This window comes from Pithys albifrons, chromosome 1, assembly GCF_047495875.1.
Source record: "Pithys albifrons albifrons isolate INPA30051 chromosome 1, PitAlb_v1, whole genome shotgun sequence".
Classification (NCBI taxonomy): domain Eukaryota; kingdom Metazoa; phylum Chordata; class Aves; order Passeriformes; family Thamnophilidae; genus Pithys; species Pithys albifrons.
This window is the reverse complement of record NC_092458.1, coordinates 99,100,811-99,120,349: the sequence shown is the minus strand read 5'-3', so window position 1 is coordinate 99,120,349 and position 19,539 is coordinate 99,100,811. Positions and strand designations below refer to the sequence as shown.

The following is a 19,539-nucleotide window of genomic DNA, read 5'->3' as shown; positions in this document are numbered from 1 at the left end:
TGACTTAAAGACTCAGGAACCAGAAGGCAAACACCACCACCCCCCCCGCCCCCCCCAAGTTTTATTATTTGCAGACCAATGCCATTGTTTTTGGAGCCCGATTCATAGATTGATGTTGGCACTATTGAGCTGTCATACAGATTCCTTTGCAGATGAAGAAAAAGCACCTGGTTTTGCCAAGGGGTGAATGTATGAGACCCAGCAGAGATGTAACACAGCACCTTGCTCCTGACAAGACTGGCCTTTATTTCCTGGGTCTGCACTTAGGACAGGCTTGAACTTTCCCATAAGTTTTAGCCCTGATACGGGGCCAGGATCTACAGTCCTGAATTCAGCCGTTGCTGTTACAGCAGAGGTGCAAAATAGCTTCCTTGATTTGGGCTTCGTGTCCCCATTTCTCTAAGCACTTCCATAACCTGTCCACAGACCTGTGCTACAAATAGGTTTTTCAAGTCTTCCCTGTGCAAAGAAAAAGCTGGGAAAGGAGATGCTGTCTGTTCCTGGTAGGAGATGAAAGGAGCCTGCTGTTTGCTCAACCCCCTTTTATATCTGTTTTGAGGTGAAGTAGCACTGCTGAGTGCACATAGCTGCTTGGGTAAGATTCAGTGCTGTCTGACTTTTCCATCAGGTTTCTGGAAAGCAGAAAGCTGAGCCCCACAGACCGGTAGAGAAGGGCTGGCAGCCAGAGCTGGACCACTTTGTGCAGGATCTGGGGAGCAGCGGGAACAGGAGCAGTGTTGTTTGAAGGCCAGGTGGCTTCTCCAGGGGTGACTGTGTGACCGGTGGCTTTCCAGCTGATGGTATTTCATTCCCAGCATGCAGAGATGAAGGGCAGCTGAGGTGAGAGCACTTTCCATACTGCTAGGATGGTGGAAAGAGGATTTGGTATCATGGCATGGTATCGAAGGGGTTCCTGCAGGCAGGGGCTATGCTGGTCATTTAAATTGCTTTGTGCAGCTTGAGGAGTGTCAAACAGCTGGTGGGGAGAGTGGTCTTTACAGCTTTGTCTCGCTGAAACCTCTGTCCCTTGTGTACTGTCTCAGGCAGGAAGGAGCTTGTCCATGGCACTGAAAAGGGAACTTGGGTTTACTGGGAAGGGAGTTATGGCACTGGGGGACCTCTATGGTGAAGCAGAGCCCTTGGAGGGAATACTGCACCTTGGATTTCTGCTTTGCTCCACTCGGAGTGTGGGATGCTCAGGGCTATGTCAAGGCTTCACCCTGGAGTGGGGCAGTTGCGTCTGTGTGGGCTCAATCCCCATGCAGGTGTTTAAACCTCTCCCGGAGAGGTTCAAGCATCTCAGAACCGGGTGTCCAGATGGGGTCTGAGAAGGAGACGAAATGCAGTCCCTTGTGTAGGGGGCTGGTGTAACCTATTAGTGTCACCTCTTAGCTCATAGCCACCCAGGAAGGGATTCTTCCAGCTCCCCGTCCGGGCTGCAGGGAGGCAGGGGTTAACCCTGCGACTCCCGCACTACTCCCGCCCTCCGCACCCCCCCCCCCCGCCCCGCCCCTCGCCTCCCTCCGCCGAGGAGTTTCCTAGACCAACCCCCCTCCTCGGCCCCCGAAAAGGTGTGACTATAATAACAACTTATTAAAAAGAAACCAACAAAACCAGAAACCCATCCTACTGATTCCAAACAGACACACACCCCCACCCCTTTAATACCACCAAGCAAACTCCTCGGTTCTCCCTAAAGGAGGCGCCTTTGATCGGAGCGAGACGAGCCCCGCCGGGCACGGGCACCGACACCCCGGGCACCGGCTCCGGCACTGCAACACTCTCGTCACCGGCACCGCGGCACCTCCGGACACGGACAGCCCCTGTAACCGGCACCTCCGGCACTGGCACTGCAGCACCCCCGGCATCGGCATCCCTCGGCGCCGGCAGCCCCGGACACCGGCACTCTCGGCATCTCCGAGCATTGCGCGCCGGCGTCGAGACCTCGGCACTGTCGGGCACCGATCGCGGGAGCAAAACCCCGGCACAGACACGGAGGCATCACCAGGCGCCTCACTGGGAGCAGCATCGGGACACTGGGCAGCGCACCCCGGCACCGGGACGGACGCCGATCGCCGGGCTGCTATGCTACCCGGGACGGGTCCCCTGGGCTTCCTCCTCCGGTGCCTGCTGCTTCTCTTCTCCTCCGAGAGCCGAGCACAGGCTCGTAAGTGTTCCCCTCTCCCCTACCGGCTGCCCCGCGTCCCCCCGTGCCTCAGTTTCCCCGTCGCTGGGGTCTCCAAGAATTTGCAGCGGCGCTTTGCGGGCATGACTGGGGACACAGGGAGGCTCCTGAATGGCAGGTGTTGGATGGACCTCCATGGCCGGGATGTCCCGGATTTGCTGTCCTGCACTACTGGGGACAAGGCTGTGTCCCTCTCTGCCTGCTGCTGTCCCCAGCTGCTTTCAGCGGTTGTACAGCACCGAACACACCCCTGCGTTCTGGTGAGGGAGCTGAGGGCCTCCGTAGGCTGGCGGGGATGTACTGAGATGCTGGGACGCCCCTTCCATTGGCTAGAAGTGCCGCAGGGCAGGGGGTTGACCTGCGCCCCTTCGCCTACCCAGATCCCACCCAGCACAAGTGCATCTCCCTTCCGAGAGCAGACGGGGACAGAGGTACTTTGGGGAAATTAGGCCCCAAAAACCAGAGCTGGGGGCTTTGCTCCATGTCCATCCCTTGTCTATTTCCATGTCCATCTCTTGTTCTCTCTCACTTCTGCTCCCACCTGGCTGACTGGGGCAGAGAAAAGTTTGGGATGGGAAAGGGAGGTTTGGCACTTTTCAAAAAAATTATGGAAGAACTTGGCCGAAGCTATTTAGGAGCTTGGAGGGTGCTGGAGGTGTCAATTGGGTCCAGAAGGCTGGCTTCGGAAAAACACTGGGACCCCATTAGTGGGTGCTGAGCACCCCTGCAACATCGCAAAGCCATGGGAGTTCTGAGCAAACCGGAGCAGAACCTGTTGTGTCCCTACTTTCATTCTCTCTTTTATTTTCCCGCAATCCCAGCGGAGTCAGTTGGTGGCTGTGTCAGGGTGATTTACAACCTGCCTGCTGCCAACAGTGTACTAGGCAAATAATCGTCCTCCTGGAGCACTGTGAGTACTGGATTGCTCATCCCGGCATGGGGGAGGGCAGGAGGATGGATGGGGCTGTGCAGTCTGAAGAGCAAAATCTGGATGAATTTGGTATTTTCCCTTTCCTGGGCTCATTGAAGCCACCAAACCCAGATCACAGCATCTGTTTCTTGCACAAGGGATGTGAGTCTGACTCCCTGCCTTTGCCAGGGCTGCTGTGGTACTCAGCTTAGGAGGAGGATGGAGACATTTCCAGAAGATGAAACAGGCATTGCATGATGTTTTCACTCTTTGGAGGTGCCTACTGGTGGTAGCAGAGCACAACTGAGCATAAACTGTAATGAGTGGGGGCAGAAGGGGTTTGTCTGCTTTGAGAGGAAGGTTTGGGGTCCATTTGCAGGACTTATAATGGTGATAAAATGCTGGGAACTATGGGATAGAAGCAGGCTTGGAGCAGGGAGATCCAGGATCACTCCCAGCTCTGTAGCACTTTAGCTTTGCATCAGGGCACATCTCACAGTGCCAGGGCTCCAGGTGCCCCATGGCACAGAGCAGGGTGGTTTTGGTGATAAGATCCTAATCAAATTGTGGACTTTTCTCCACCAACCCACCTCTGCAGCCTAGGCTTTTTCTCAGGGCCCAGTGCTCAGGGAGAGTGAAGACAGGAATAAATTAGTTACGAGAAGGCTCATCAGCCAAGGGACCTACAGTGTTGTGGCTAAAAATAGTTGAGAAGCAGAAATGCTTAGGCTTGAAGGCAAATCAGAAAAAAAGAATTTGCCCACAGAAAGAGGCTATTTTAGGGGATTTGCACTCCCAGCTATAAAAAAAGTATCAGAGGCACAGGTTACTGGGCCAAAGGTGCTGCATTCTAAGTAATTTAGGGGCAATAGTTGAATGCAATGATGTTTTGGTTGGAAGCATGTGAACACCAGCATTTCTGGAGAGCATGGGGCAGTGGTTTTCTCCAGGAGTTTGGAAGCTGCTGTTTCATTTCTTTTTAATGTGGTTGCTGGAGAAAAGGGGGTTCAAGGGATCCCTCTGTCCTATGAGTTTGGATCCCGCATGATGAAGGACTGCATGCTCCAAGACTGGAAGGACCAGGATGAAAAGCAAATGCTACCACAGCTGTGGTAAGGGACAGACAAGGGCTACACACCCTGCTCTAGACAATGGAACATTCTCTTGGGAAGGAGTGGGGGGAATTTGGGCCCCATCTGCTGCTCCAGAGCCCATGGGAATACCCTAGGTTTGGGACTTTGCTTGGCTTCTCCATCCTTAGGAGTTCAGAAGTGCTTTGTGAGGCTCCATTTTCAAAGCTACAGAGTTTTCCAGGCTCCCAAGGTCCCAAGAAGATATTCCCAACCCACAACTGGGTGAGGGAAGTGTGTGGGAAAGTGATCTGGAGATGTGAGTGGAGTTTTTGGGATGCCATTTGTCAAGGGCCCAGTGTGTTTTAGCGAGTCCCTTCTCAGCTAAGTTGCATTTTAAACCCTTTGTAAATACAGGGCTATCAGAGGAACACCTGGACTCTGTGTCGCAGTTTCTTTTACACTTTATTTATGGCTGCTCTTAAAACTTTCAAACTTGTTTGCATAAACTCCCCTCCACATGCCCAGCATAGTGCTGGATGGAAGGTGTGTGACCTCCCAAAGAGCTTCTGGAGCTGAGTCCTGTTCAGACATTCCCTGATTGGATAGAGCTCCAGAGGTGCTGTTTGGGGGTGTAGGAATGTCCCTCCACCCCTACTCCAGCAGTGTGAGATGTTTCAGTAACATCCTTGTTGGAACCAGTTTGGCACCTGGAGTGAAGGTCCCTGCTTGGGAAACTAAGGCACGGGACTTGTGAAGGTTTCCTGTAGTGGATGAGCAAATTGGGATGAGCCTTTTCCATGCTTTGAAGTTTTTCAGGTGCATCAGCTCTTCTCTAGCCATGAGTCAAGGCTTTACCTGCAGCAGGGACCCACCCCTGGGGACTCCCAGTGTACTGGAGCATAGAGGAGCTCCAATGTCAGTCATGACTGACTGACAGAGGCCTGACTGGGAAGCAATAGGAGCTGTTTCCTGGGATGGTGGAGCAGAGATGTAAAAGCACCTTAAAGACTATTCATTTCTGGAAAACTCTGATGTGGGAGAAGAGGATACCAGAGCAGGGTCTGCTATGTGTGCATGTGTATGTGGCTTGACTTCACTGAGTCCTCCAGAGGGAGGTGAAGTGAGCACGGCTGAGTCTGAGCCTGAGCCAATGGAGGATTTGGTAGCAGAACATCGTATTTTGGTAGCCATCATGTGTGCAAGTTTTACAACTCACCTTGGTTCCTCCTGCCATGCTCAGGGTCAGTGCAAGAGACGATCTAACCTGTTTTGGTACCTAGTGCCCAGGCAGCGGGATAAGTCACACCACCCAGGGAGGTGTCTTTGTCCTCTGTGAATGTGGAAGAGTGCAAGGGACTGGCTCTAACGGGCTGTGCCACTGGGCTGGAGAGCTTCAAGGGACATGTCTGATGGACATGCTGGCCCAAGGAGACTTGTCTGCATTCAAGATCAGGAGATGTGGTCAAATTCTAGTGGAAGGTGTCCCTGTCTGTAGCAGGGGATTGGAACCAGATGATCTTTGAGGCCACTTCCAACCCAAACCATTGTATGATTCTGTATCTGGGAGTGTTCTGATCAGCTGTCCTAGTTCAGCAGCTGGGACCAGTTGGCGTAACCCAAACTGTGTATTCTACACCCTCTATATCATTTCTCATAACTGTTAATAATGGATTGTTGGCAGCAGTTGCCCAGGGCACACCTGACAGCTTAGGCTACAAGCTGAATGTTAGAGAACCTTGTAAGATAGGAGAGTGTTCCTGTCTTCACACCAATGACTCAGCCATGATAACTTCCTTCTGGGGAGTCATTAGCACCTTCACACCCAGTCTGAGGGGTCATGTCTGCTAATAGGCCATCAAAGATTTCAAAAATATCCCATGACTCACAGAGTTAAATTGTGAAACTCCTCACCCTGAAGAGGTACTGGGCATTCCCATCTGAACCTAAACATGCGTAGTCTTGGAATTTGGGGACTTTTGGTACCACTTATCGGATCCGGAGGAGGACTAGAACCTTGACGGGATGGCAACTGCCATTCTTGACCAGACTGCAGCCATCATCCTCACCAATAGGTTTTCCTTTTCTTTTACTTTGTACTCAGTGGGGGCATGTGGTGCTCAGCACAGGGACTAACAAACACCATTCTGTTTGTGCCCTGGGGCACTGGGTTATACATCTGGGTTTCGTAGGTTAAAAACAATATTTTCCCTGTATCATTGTATTTATTGTAATATTTTTATTAAATTGTAACTCTGACTTGTAATCTCTTTTTTGAGTTGGGTTCATTTCGTCTGCCAGTTTACCTTCAAATTAGCACATTGACATTGGCCAATTTGGTGGTTCAACAAGGAGGTTGTGAGGTCTTGCTCATCTCCCCCTCATTTCATGGTCTCTCACTGGTCTAGAGCAGGTCAAGAAGACGTGGGGTGGCATCTCAATAGTGACTGGTGTATGAGGCTATTGAGATAGATCTTGAAGAGACATTCTGTTCCCATGGTGTGAGAGATGTCAGCATTTACTGGATGCAGCACACTATGCGTTTCTCCACACCATTCACTTTGTCACCCTGGATTGGTGTTTCTAAATCATCTTGTGAAAGTGTTCCAGTGGATTCAGACCATCTCAGATCTTCTGTGACAGCCTCTTGAGGGGTTTCAGTCTCCTAGTAGCTGGAGAGCTTCCCACAATACATATCCTAAATCTTTCAGTCTTTCCCCAAGCTGGTTGCTTTTTCTTTTCTCAGCCATGGACAGAGATCACCCCTTTCTTGGTAACAGCCCTATTTTGCCTCACACTTCCAGTTGTACTTCCCATCTCATATTACATTCCTCCTTGCCATCCAGGATGCAATTAATGCTAATTGATGACAACTAATGATACCCAAAGCAAACCAGAGCTTGGGTATAGCGTCAAGAATTTCCCAACGGTGTCAGACTCTAGCTTGCAGGTCTTGGGTGATGCTGACTTGGCCTTTGTTAAATGCCTGGAGACAGCAGGGCTGAGATGCCTCCAGCAGGTGAGTATGGACATGAGCAGGACCAGGCCACTGGCTGGGAAATTCCATGATTTGGATGTAACCAAGTGGTCCCCAGTCAAGAAAACACTGGAGCCATGGCAGAAAGTGGCTGTTGAATGGGAAGGAAGGGAGAACCTTCCTCCTTCAGGATATCTCTAGCAGAGTCCTGTGGGGTGGGCAAGGCAGAGTCATTCTTCAAAGCATCTGCCACCCTCCCTTTGGACATGAGGCCACAGAACTTGCTAGGCAGCAAAGGAATCATTTCCATGGCTTTCAGTTGTTTTTTTTTCTGGTCCATACAACCCATAATGGAACTCTGAAGACTCTTGTAATGGAGGCTTCCTGTATTTGAGAAGAAACTGACTGAAGTGGGGAACTTGCCCCTTTGCACTCCTGCTCCTGCTTCCAGGTCTCAGAGGGCAGTTCCAAGTGTGGAGCTTCTGGTTTGCAATCAGCAAGCTCTGGTTGTGTCTCCAAGGTGATGTGGACTAGGCTGGCCAAGTCCTTGAGAAGAAAAACAAGGTGATGGCTTCACCTCAATTTTTGGTGCTGCAAAACACTCCACAGCTGTCAAGCCCGCTCTGGAAAATAAGAAGTAAACTTACATGACATTTCAGAGCATTCTCTTGCTGAAGACTCAAGAAATATGGTCACCAGCATGGGAGCAATTCACTGTCACAAATGGCTCTTCACTCAGAGTGGACTAGGAAGATATGCAAAGTTTGGCCTCTGAGAATGAAATTATTAGCTTGGTTTGGGAAAAAGATGATCCAGAGCCTCCAGCTCTTAAGCCTCATCCAGCCAGCCAGCCAGCCAGCCAGCCAGCCAGCCAGCCAGCCAGCCGTCCGTCCGTCCGTCCGTCCATCCATCCATCCGTTCGTCCGTCTGTCCGTCCGTCCATCCATCCATCCATCCATCCATCCATCCATCCATCCATCCATCCATCCATCCATCCATCCATTCATCCATCCATCCATCCATCCCCAGCTTGCTTTTACCCAAACATGCTGGTGTCTTTTGCCAAATAGAGATGCTGACAAGTGTTTCCTGCTGCCCAGTGCTACCAGTCAGCCTTATTTTATCAGCAGCAATTTTGCAGACATGAATCAGGCTGCTTTCGAGTGCTGGAGCCAAACCAGGGATCCACTGGTGATTAAATGTTTGCACGGAGCAACTAACTGGCAGGAGAGCCTGCAAAGCTGAGCAGGGCCATGGCACATGGAGGCAACTCGATTTATTCACTTCAGTGTAATTCATGAAGATGCTGCAAGCAGGAAAACATGAAGCAATTTTCTCACCTTTTGTAAAACATTTTTTGTGGATTTTTTTTCCTCTCTCTCTTGGGTTTCTGCATTTCCCAGTTGCATAGTCACTAGTTTTGTGTAGTTTGCTGTAAATTCATGTCCTGTGTGGCCAGGAGTAGGGGTTTGTTGGCTTGTCAACAGGTTTGGAGCAAGATATGTAGATGATGTGAAGTCCTGAGCAGGGAAAAGGAAGGAAAATATCTGCCTGTCCCTCTGATGACATCCACTCAAAAATTATTGCATGTGTGCATGTTTGCAGATGCAATGCTGGCCCCACACCTCTGTGCTTGGACCAGGAGGTCTGGACAGCTCCTTTAAAGGTTCAACTTGGAGAATCAAATACTTAAAGCCACCAATGAGAAGCTCAGGCTGCTGGCAAAGACCCATAAGGATCATCACAGGCCCATAGGGCTGCCCTTCCTGCTGGTCAGAGGGTCTGGCCACGGTAGAACGCTGCTTGAGTTCATCCTCAGGATGGTCAGGAGCTGGAGGAGGGACTGCAGCAAACCCCAAGCATATTTTGATGAGTTTTGTGGTTGATGGGAGAAACCCATTGAGCAGGTGACATCTCCAGCTTTGGTAAGGTGGGACAAGACTAGCTGGGCTCTCCAAACCACTGCTGAGCCCCAGGTGACAGAGCAGAGCACAGGATGGTTTTTGGCATCTTTGGGGTAGTGAACACTCTAGCAATGCATTCTCACTACATGGCATGGAGAATGTCATGTCAGAAATGGGTTGATGAAGAAAATACACTAGCCACTGAGAATGCTTTAACAACGGATGTTTTTAATGTGGTTTAAATGTACTAAAGGTAAAAACTGCATTGTCATTGCTTCTTCTTCCCAGAAGTCCCCTGCCAGGCCAGGGGGCTGGGAGATAGATAGTGACCTCATGTTTCCTGAAACCCTTTCCCATTGAATGTAAATCCCCTTACTCCTATTGGCAAAAATCCAGACTCCCCTCTTGTCCCTTACTGGTGAATCTGCATCCCTCCAAAATCCATATAAACCTGTACCCCTGATTAAACTTCCTCTTTGTTCCTGCCTTCTCCGGTGGTCCCTGTGTGTGAACACCACTGGGATAATTTTGGGGGTCCTCTGCTGTTCATCAAGGAGTCCTCTCAGCAGCCTGGCAAGGTCAACATTTGAGTTCATGGAGCTGCGCACTATGCCTTGGAAAACAGCCCTCTCCCACATCCCCAGGGTGCTGTAAGGTTTTAAAAGACCCATTAAAGCTTCAGGGAGCATAAGTGTCTCCACTGTGTTTGAGCAATGTCATAGCCCAAACTACCTCAAATCCCTTCAATGACGTGTTTAAATCACCTTCAGTTTTCACTGGGGCTGTGAGCACTTAAACCACTAAAACCATGTTAGTCCTGGTGTGACCCTCTAACTGATCAGGGCTTGAGGACGTGTCACAGGTGAGTGGCAGCAGCCACCAGAGTTGTTAGAGGGTCCAGATTCCTGCAGGTTGGAGCTTGGTACTGCAGGACTAGGTGATGCCTGTGGATGTGAACATTAAGGATAACTGATTTGGGTTTTTTTGACAGAGACCTAGGGGTTTGGTGGTGATTCTGGCCATGGTTTGTCCCAAAGGCTCCTGCTGCAGGCATACCTGGTCCTGCCAAAGGACTGGTGTGTGACCAAGGACTTGGAAATGGAGGAGGTTGATAGGGATCTGCTAAAATACAGGGAAAGCAGAGATCTCTGAAGGGGACCTCCTTCACCACTTGTGCTGTGCGCCGAATATCTCATTGCTCTCCCTGTGCTGTGCTGAGGTTAAATCCATGCCATTTTGGCTGGGTCTGGATCGTTTCTGGTATAGATGCCTCCTGTTCAGGAACATAGCTGGAAACTGAGTCTTCTCAGGATGATAGGATCAAGCAGGAAGTACAATACCGTATGTGTTTATGCTTTTGGGGGCAAAAAATGGATAAGGTGGATTTGCTGTCCCCATGAACAACCCTGTAAATGAAAAGCCAGTCACTCCAGTCAGCCCAGTGCTGCACCAAGGCAGGTAAAGCCAAGAAGATGGGACAAGCCAGCCCAGTCCTGCTCCTTAGGGCTGATATTTGGCTGCTGGTGTGGTGATAGTGCTTGTCTGGAAATCCTGTAGAGAATGAGCTGAAGTTCCTAGAGGGAGCAAAAGGTTTTCCTCCAGAACGTGCTTCTACCCAGAATTATCTTTCTTTTTTTCTTTCTTCTTCTATTTTTTTGTGTGTAGCAGTGAAAATGTCTCCTAAATTCAGGCTCTCCTAAAACACTATTTTTTGGCCTCTAAATCACCCATTCTGTTCCTTGCTTGCAAAAGGAGTTCAGCTTGCTTGGAGGAGTTGCCAAGCAAGCTGATTAGATGGGTCCCAGCGTAAACCCTCTCACCAAATCATTAACAAAAAAAGAGGTTTTGGGGAATGCATTCCATCTGGAATTTGGTGAGTGCAATGTGGCCATCAGCTGCTCACAGGGAGAAGCATGAAGGCACAGAGCTGTCTTTGCTGTTCTCATTGCAGAGGGAGGGGAGCTCTCCTGAGGATCATCTGTTTTTCTCATGTGGCTTCTCCTGGTTGATTTTCAGGGTTGGATACATTCTGCGACTTCAACGGCAAGAAGTACAGCCCAGGAGAGACCTGGCACCCCTACCTAGAGCCCCAGGGGCTGATGTACTGCATCCGCTGCAGCTGCTCTGAGGCATGTTCCCTGCGATTGGCTGTGGGAGGTGGTGGGGACCCTCCTGTGCTAGGGCTTTGCTTTGGCACCTAATTTGACCTGATGGTCTAACTTGACCTGATGGTCTAACTTGACCTGAGAAGCCCTTTCCAGCCCCATAGTGGCATTGGATTAATGTCTTCTGTTTTGAAAAAGCCATTGTCCACCTGGGTATTGTTGGATTGACCTTTTGAAGGAGTTGCCATTGACCATGGGGAAACCTTTTGGTACGGAGCTTATAAAACGGTGGAGAGGGATTTTTTACATGGGCAGAAAGTGATAGGACTAGAAGAAGGGAGATTTAGATTAGATTTTAGAAGAAATTTTTCTCTATGAGGGTGGGGAGGCCCTGGCACAGGTTGCTCAGAGAAGCTGTGGCTCCCCCATCCCTGGAAGTGTTCAAGGCCACACTTGATGGGGCTTGGAGCCATGTGGTCTAGTGGAAGTTGTCCCTGCCCATGGTAGAGGGATGAAACAGAATTATCTTTAAGGTCGCTCCTAACCCAAACCAAGTCTGTGATTCTGTGGTTCTGTCTCAGTAGAGTTGGTGGGCTGTGAGTGGAGGTGGCTTGGGGCTACTCTTGGACCATGACTGGTCTTTGCTGATAAGAGACCATGAGCTGGCTGCATTTCAGCACAATTGTCATAATAATGTGGCCACCAACCAACATCTTCCTCCTCCTATAGGTGTGAACATGGACTGAATGTTCACTGTGGGCTTAAACAAACCATCTTTGTCTCTTCCCAGAACACCAATATCAGGTGCTATCAGATCCAGTGTCCAGCTCTGCAATGTGCCAACCCCATAATGGACCCCCAGCAGTGCTGCCCAAGGTGTCTTGGTAGGTGGACATCCCTCAGGAAGGGAGGGACAAGGTGGCTGTGGTCCTGCAGAGTGGTCCCTCAACTGCTCACACCTGTGGCAATGCAGCAATGCTGGGTCTGATCCTGCTCACAGAGTCACAGCAGCTTGGGTTGCTCATGATGCTTTTTCCCCCCAAAAATGTCATTTTTTAATGTAAAATGGCAATCCACTTTCTGCCCCCCATCGTGAGAGTAGGGACAAAATATTATTTCACACTTCAGGGGCAAACCAGAAACTAGCACTTTATTTTGATCATTTGCCAGTAAAATGTCTTGGATAAGAAAAAGAAAAAGAAAAGACAAAAAGATTTTTAACGACCTCATTCTCTACGCTAGTGATTATCTGAAGTTTTATCCCTAAAATTTTCTCTACTTGTCCACTACTGATGGCCTCGATTTACCTCAATATATTCATTCTCTCCTTACAGATTACTAAGATTTCACCCCCCCCCCAGTTTTCACTATCAGTCCACTCTGATTATGTCATTTTTACCTCAAAATCTCCATTCCCTCCCCTACAGTTTCACTCACATTTTATGCCAAAATTGTTCATTTTGTCCCTTCAGATTTTTCCTCCAAAATGTTCCTTGTCTCTTACACTTCACCTCAAGTTTTTACCCCCAAATTTTCCCTAACTGTCTACTACTCAGTTTGCTTCAATCTATTAATTCTCAACCCTACAGATCATCTCAAAACTTTCCCTACCTGAGTGCTGGCAGAGCCAGTAAGAAACCGTCAGTGATTTGAGAAATTAGGAAATAAAAGTGGGAAGAAAGTAAACCCTAATTTTAATTTTTAGCTAATTATCCTGTTTACCTGACTCCACCTGAATTTGGAGATCATTACAACAGTGGGAGGAAAAAAATCAATGATTTTGTTAGAGATTGGACTTCCAGGTTTTACCTCTGTGCTGAGCTCAGTGCAGTCAAGGCAGCCCCATTCCCCAAAAGCATTTGGGATCATAATTCCCAACCAACCATGCAATGTCCTGGCCTCTTCTCCATGGGAAATGCCATGTATAAAGGGTTCCTTGTCCCTTTGGGTCGGGCCCATGGGGGAATCTGCAGAGCATCCATGCTGTGTCAGGTCCAGGCAGGGTTAACTCTCACCCTGCTCCAATCTCACGTTCTTTTCCAGAGCCACATTCCCCTTCTGGCCTCCGGGCACCTGCCAAGTCCTGTCAGTACAACGGAAGAACCTACCAGGAAGGGGAGTTGTTCACCACCAGTGACCTGTTCCCCAGCCGCCAGCCCAACCAGTGTGTGCAGTGCAGCTGCTCCGTAAGCCACCCCAGAGCCCATGGGAGGTGGGGAGGGCTTGGGCTCTGCTCCTGCACCCCAAGACTGTTCCACAAGGTTAAAAACCTCATGAAGACCTAGTGGTATCAGCCCATGGTGGGTTTATCATCAGGATCAGGTTATCAGTTCAGAAGAGAGATTCACTGGGGATCACATGGGTCAGTTTTGGGTGGGCCCCACTGGGGCTCCTTGGAGTGGGCAGGGGGATAGCCCTGTCCCCATCAAACATTCCAGTGCTCTTGGGCTGTGTCTGAGACATCCAGCTGGGATGCTGAGCCCTCAGGGAGCCTGAAGGAGCTCAGTGTGCCTGCAAGGCAACATGGACATGAGGTATCAGTGCTTGGGATTCAGAGGTTCTTGGGATCTATAGTTTCACAAAAAGGCTTGGGTTGGAAAGGACCTTAAAACTTGTCCCATTCCAACCCCCTGCCATGTGCAGGGACACCTTCCACTAAGCCAGGTTGCTCCAGGACCTGTCCAACCTGGCTGTGAACACTTCCAGGTATGGGGCAGTCACAGCTTCTCTGGGCAACCTGTGCTGCGGCCTCACCACCCTCGCAGGGAAGAATTTCTTTTTGCTATCTAAACCAAATCTTTCCATGGACTGTTGACCCTGCTGTTGAGCTGCTGGGATTGAGTTGAGCTCCAGAAAGGATTTGATGGCTCCCAACCACTGCTGAGTTCCTGGGTCTCGTGGGGCCTCCAGCAGCCAGGTCCTGCCCTGCATGGCTGGAGCTACCCTAGGAGATTACAGCAGAGACACAGAGGTGCTGGGCAGTCAGAGATGGGCAGTGGGATGGCAACTGGATCTTCATCCCCCTTGCTTGGATTGAAGTGGAAGCTGAACCCAGGACTGAGATATGCTTGAGCTTTAGGAGCTGGGCTCTGCTAAAATCATCTCCAGCATTCACCAGCCCTCTGGTCCAGCAGAGATGCACCCTGGAGAAGGACTGTCCATGTGCTTTCCAGGCTGTCTACAAAAAGCATTTACAGGAAGCAGCTCCTTTTCATGCTCAGTTCCAGTGACTTTGGGAGGACTATTGTATTCCCTTCTTCCCTGATGGTCATGATTGTCCTATCTGAGGGCTGTGGCAGTAGCCAGGATGGTTTCAATGTGTGTCTCAGTGATGGAACGCCCATCCACCATCCACTGCCAACTCCACTGGGATGTTCCTTCTCCATGAACCTTCAGCAGTGCGCTGAGACAGTGTTTGGCTCTATTCTGCCCAGCCCTCTCCCATGGGTTGGGATCCTGTGAAAATCCACCAAAACCTGAGTTCTGACATCTTCTCAGGAGGCATGAGGCCAGCAGTGATGGGAAGGTGTGTGGAGTGCCAGGAGCTGAATGTTAGGAGATAAAAGGAACACGCTTCTTCTCAAGATGGAGTGAGGAAGGGGGATTGGAAGTGCTGACACTGGACTTGGACACTATGGGGAACTGCTCATGCCAGCTGCTGTTTTTGCCATGAAAAAGAAGAGAGTTGCAGGTGTGGCTTTCACCACTTATCAGAGCCCTTGCATGGGTCCAGCCTCCACAGCTACATGTCTTGCTTGCAGCAAATAACTGGACTAAGTTTGCCCAGGAAAGAAAGAGACAGGAGAGCCTACACCACCTTCCTCTCTCATGCCAGGAGCACACACACAGGGGTTACACCTGTTAATGTTTGGTAGTAAAGTATCCATTATCCTGGAATAGCTGATCTGAGACTCTATGGCTTGCACACACCTCAGAGCTTGGTGGTGAGAGGAATAGCTCAGATGTAGAAATTATACAGCTTTTGAGGCTGGTTCGTCTCTCAGGGACCTAAGGTAGATGGTGGAAAACACCAGGAAGTAGCCCTCTATAAGCCCACTTTACTCTGCTTTCCCACTTCATCCCCAGGAACCTGTGGAGTTCTGTGTTGTTCTAGGCTGTCACTTAGGATATGTTTATTCAACAGGATAATACCCTGGATACGAAAGGAAAAATAAAAGACTGGCTGTGCAGGGATCTCTGGGCTGTGTCTGATGTTGTCAGCTGCTGGAACAGCTGTGGGAACAGCTGGTCTAACCCTCTTCAAAAATTGACCTGAGACTGGAGCCTCTGGGATAAATCGTGTTTTTATGATATTTGCCTGAGTTGGGTCATTGCTATGAGCTGCTGGTCAGAATGAGAAAGAAGGAGGAAGCATGCCTGGACTTCCCAAAGTGGAGATCAGGGTTTGGTTTGCTGTGACCTGCACCAGATCCTGCTGATTAACAAACTTTCCTCATCCTTCTCATGTTTCTTGTGCAGCAGTTTGGCTTCCTGGTGGGAGAAACTGCTGTGGTTTGGTTTCTAAGGATATCCTTGGTTGATCTCTTGGTTTTGGTTGAGTGGGAGCTTGTGGACACCTCAGAGAAAATTGCTACATGAAGAAGAGGACCTTGCTGTTGAGCTGTGGCTTCTGACCATCCTTTTTTACCCTTCTGCAAAGCAGCAAAACTTAGTGTTGCAGTATAAATCCACTGCCTGAAGCTGGACTGGGATGCACTAAGGTCAAGACTGGCCTTGACCTGTGGTTTTCAGCTTGAATCACTTCAGGAATGAAGTTTCCAAACCAATCACCCAGCCAGTGGAAGAAAGTCTACACCTGAACATCCACCCACAGCTCTTGACCTATGCCTGTGTGTTTGCCTCTGGTCTTACCAAATAACCCCAGGGAAGAGGGATGGTAAAGCTTTGGCGTGGACCTGAGTCTGGGTTTGGCATCATGCTTCCAATTTCCACTTGTCTCCTCCAAGTCCTTTTCCTGGGAGATGACAGAGCAAATCTTCTTGTGCCCCTTCAAATAACAACCCCTGTTGTTATGTAGAGTTTAAAGGTGTGTGGTGGCTTTTTTCAGGGCTGGTAGCACTGATTGGTGAGGTTTGAAGATGGACTGTCAGGGGGCTTTTGATCATGGAATCACAGAATCAGGATAGTTTGGTTTGGAAGGGACCTTGAAGGTCATCCAGTCCCACCCCCCTACCATAGGCAGGGACAGCTTCCACTAGACCAGGTTGCTTCAAACCCAGTCCAACCTGGCCTTGAAGACTTCTAGGGGTGAGGCAGTGACAGCTTCTCTGGGCAATCTGTGCCAGGGCCTCCCTACCCTCACAGGGAAGAATTTCTCCATAATGATTTATGGTGGATCTGCAGTTTGAAGTGCTGGCATCCCAACATGGGAGACACACAACCTTTTATAATGCTGACAAAGATATTTTTTCCTCCCCCATGCTATCCTAGGAAGGCCAGATTTACTGCGGTTTGGTGACCTGCCCAGAGGTGTTGTGTTCCTCTTCCTTAACCGTGATGGACTCCTGCTGCCAGGTCTGCAAAGGTAATAAGGCTAAGGGTGAGGGGGTGACACTCCAGCTGTTTGCCATCTGTCAGCAGGAGCCATTCCAATACACTTTAGGAGGACTTTGGAAACCTGTGACTTAAATCAGGCCACTTCCTATTGCTTGGTTGCACCAGGAAACAAAAGATGGGGGCTTGGGTTTTTCCTTGCACATTTCCCCTCCTTCACAAAGTTGTGATCTACCTTCCTGCAGCCCAAAAGCTGGAAGGGCTGAGCTCTTTGCCCTGCCACCGGTGTGTTGTGCAAGAGATAGGACCTGTGTGGATAAAAATCCTCCAGGCTACTCACCTCTCAGAACGGAGAATGGACCGTGTAGAGGTGGTGCATTCTATTGTTGTTGCTTCAGAGAAGATTCCAGAACAGTCATTGAAAAACTCTCTTTCCTCCCCAGTATAGCATGACTGAGTTTCATTCTCACAGCTCTCTGTGAGGGAGAAATTATTGAATTTGCTGCTCTTTCCCCCTGACTCACACTTGGGAGAGGGAGGAGAGCCAAGCTCCATGTCTCCAGATGAGACAGATCCAAGAGAGGATGGGCAGGTTCACACCCTACTGACACTGAAGTCACAGCATAAAATGACTCTTTAATACAAGAGGTATTTATGAAGCTGGAAGACCATGGTGGTCTCCTGGCCATGGACACAGAATGACCTCCTCCAGATACCTCTTCCAAACTCTCCTTTTCTGCCATTTGTGTTTCTCTGTCCTGGTTTTCTTAGGTGCAGCTGGGACATGTCACTGACTCAGTGAGAAATGTCTTTGGATTTATTTTTAATCATACTCCATCAACTCTAGCTCTGAGGTGTTCTCGTGTCACAACTTCAGAAGCTACAAGGTCATGTCTTTCTCGGAGCTGAGTTGTTGTTGATAGTGGGATAAAAAGTTTTTTGCAGTATGGCTTCATTTACTTTGGATAATATGAATTGCACATTCAAAGCTCCCCTCTTTCCAGATCTCCCAGGTGGGCCAACACTTTGTTTCCAGCCAAAGAGAGAGCAAATCTCCACCCAGCATCTCACAGGACAATGTTTTTCCCTTGCAGATGGCTCCTATGAGAAGTCCACAGAGGAGGAACCTCTGCAGTTAAACAGAGGTGTTGTACGTGATATTTGCATTTTAAAACTCAGATTATTGCTTTTGGCACACTACAATTAACAGCTCAAACAATGTCCTTGGCCATTATCTTCTACAAAGAAATGATCCCCAGCAGCTCTTGGAGAGCACTCAAGTCCTTGGACAGAAGAACCATGGACACCTGGTTTGCAGGGGAATCATGTCTTGGAATTGAGTTTGTGTGAGGGGTATCAGCACAGGTCAGACCTAAGACCACCAGGGAAAGACTCTTCTCTTCCTCTGAAACATCTAAGGGACATAGTTTAGTGGTGGACTTGGCAGAGCCAGGTTAAGGGTTGAACTTGATGACCTTAAAGATCTTTTCCAAACTAAATGATTCTGATTCTATGACCTCTTATGTCTTTGGAAGAGCAAAAGACCTGCAGGAACTGAAAATCTTGGACAGTTCTCCTCCTTCTTGGCCAAGGGTTCCTTCATGGTGATATTTCAGAGCCAGGTCTGTGGGATTAGGTCACTTAGCTCTTGGCTCTGCCCTTCTCCATACTGCTCTGCCACCTATAAAATCTCCAAAATAGGCACAAGGGGACCCTTTGTGCTGTGAGTCTTGTCCCAGCACTTTGGCCTTGAAAGTCTGGGCTATTCCTGGGATTTCAGTCCTGCTGACTGGCAGCCACACCCCTGCCCTCCTGCTGCCCCACCAAGTGAGAGAGCAAGATATGGCCCATCTTTACCTTTCTTATCCTGTCTGGGTCACACAAATGCCAGTCTTCAGTTTCCCGGTGGGCATTTAGGTAAAAAACAACCCATTTCCCTGCCTGTGTCAGAAATGTAGGACCTCACATGCTTGTCTGAGGGTGTTGAGTATGGAGAGAGAAAGGGGCTGTCTCAATGAGGGTGACCAACATGTAGCTTAGCAAGGACATCAGTGTGGGACCTTGACACCAGTTGCTCAGGAGTCCTTGGGTGGTGGCAGCAGCAAGATGGGGAAGAGTCTGGAGCACCAGGAGAGGTTGAGGGGTTTGTGATGGGGGCTTAGCCCAGAGAAAAGGAGGCTCAAGGGAGACCTAGCTCTGCAACCCCCTGTCAGGAAGGTGGAATCAGGTGAAGATTGGGCTCTGCTCCCAGGGAACAAGGGACAGGACAAGAGGAAATGGCCTCAACTTGTGCCAGGGGAAGCTCAGGAAAATTTCTTCCCTGAAAGGGTTGTCCAGCACTGGCAGAGGCTTCTCAGGGCAGTGGTGTAGTGCCCATTCCTGGAGGGATTTAACAGCCATGTGGATGTGCACTTGGATGCATGGTTTACTGGTGGGTTTGGCAGTGCTGGGTGAACATTTAGACTTGATGATCTTGGAGAGATTTGCCAACATAAATGATTATGTGTTTCTTTAGCTTCTGGGTCCTTGCTTATCCCTGTGGTCTCTGGACCTTCCACTCTTGATGGAAAGTGTGCAGAACACTGTATGGCTCTTTCCAGCATACTTTAGAGTAAGAACAATTCAACTGCCTGGGTCTGAGACCCTCCTTTTCTCTGACTGCTTACAGAGGCACTCACAAGACCAGTGTTTGGGAGAGATGATGGGCAGGAAGCCACCTGGAGCCACTGTGTCCACTGTTCTCAGTTCTTCCCTGGAGTTCATTCCCAGAAACTTCAAACCCAAGGGGACAGGTGGTACCACTGTGAAGATTGTCTTGAAAGAGAAACACAAGAAAGGTAAGGGATGAAGATGCTGGGAAGTGTGTGTGTTACT

At 49.5% G+C, this 19,539-nt stretch overlaps 1 protein-coding gene across 1 annotated transcript in view; it reads left to right on the top strand.

Annotated features, from left to right (window-relative positions):
- The first annotated feature begins 2,076 nt into the window (after nt 1-2,076).
- CHRDL2 (chordin like 2) overlaps nt 2,077-19,539 on the top strand; it is a 28,714-nt gene continuing 11,251 nt past the window's right edge. Inside the window, exons 1-7 of the mRNA XM_071572606.1 lie at nt 2,077-2,167; nt 11,063-11,175; nt 11,942-12,035; nt 13,195-13,337; nt 16,603-16,696; nt 17,760-17,815; nt 19,334-19,502. Of these exons, the coding sequence (XP_071428707.1) occupies nt 2,086-2,167; nt 11,063-11,175; nt 11,942-12,035; nt 13,195-13,337; nt 16,603-16,696; nt 17,760-17,815; nt 19,334-19,502 (751 nt within the window). The 5' untranslated portion in view covers nt 2,077-2,085. The remainder of the gene's footprint in view (nt 2,168-11,062; nt 11,176-11,941; nt 12,036-13,194; nt 13,338-16,602; nt 16,697-17,759; nt 17,816-19,333; nt 19,503-19,539) is intronic.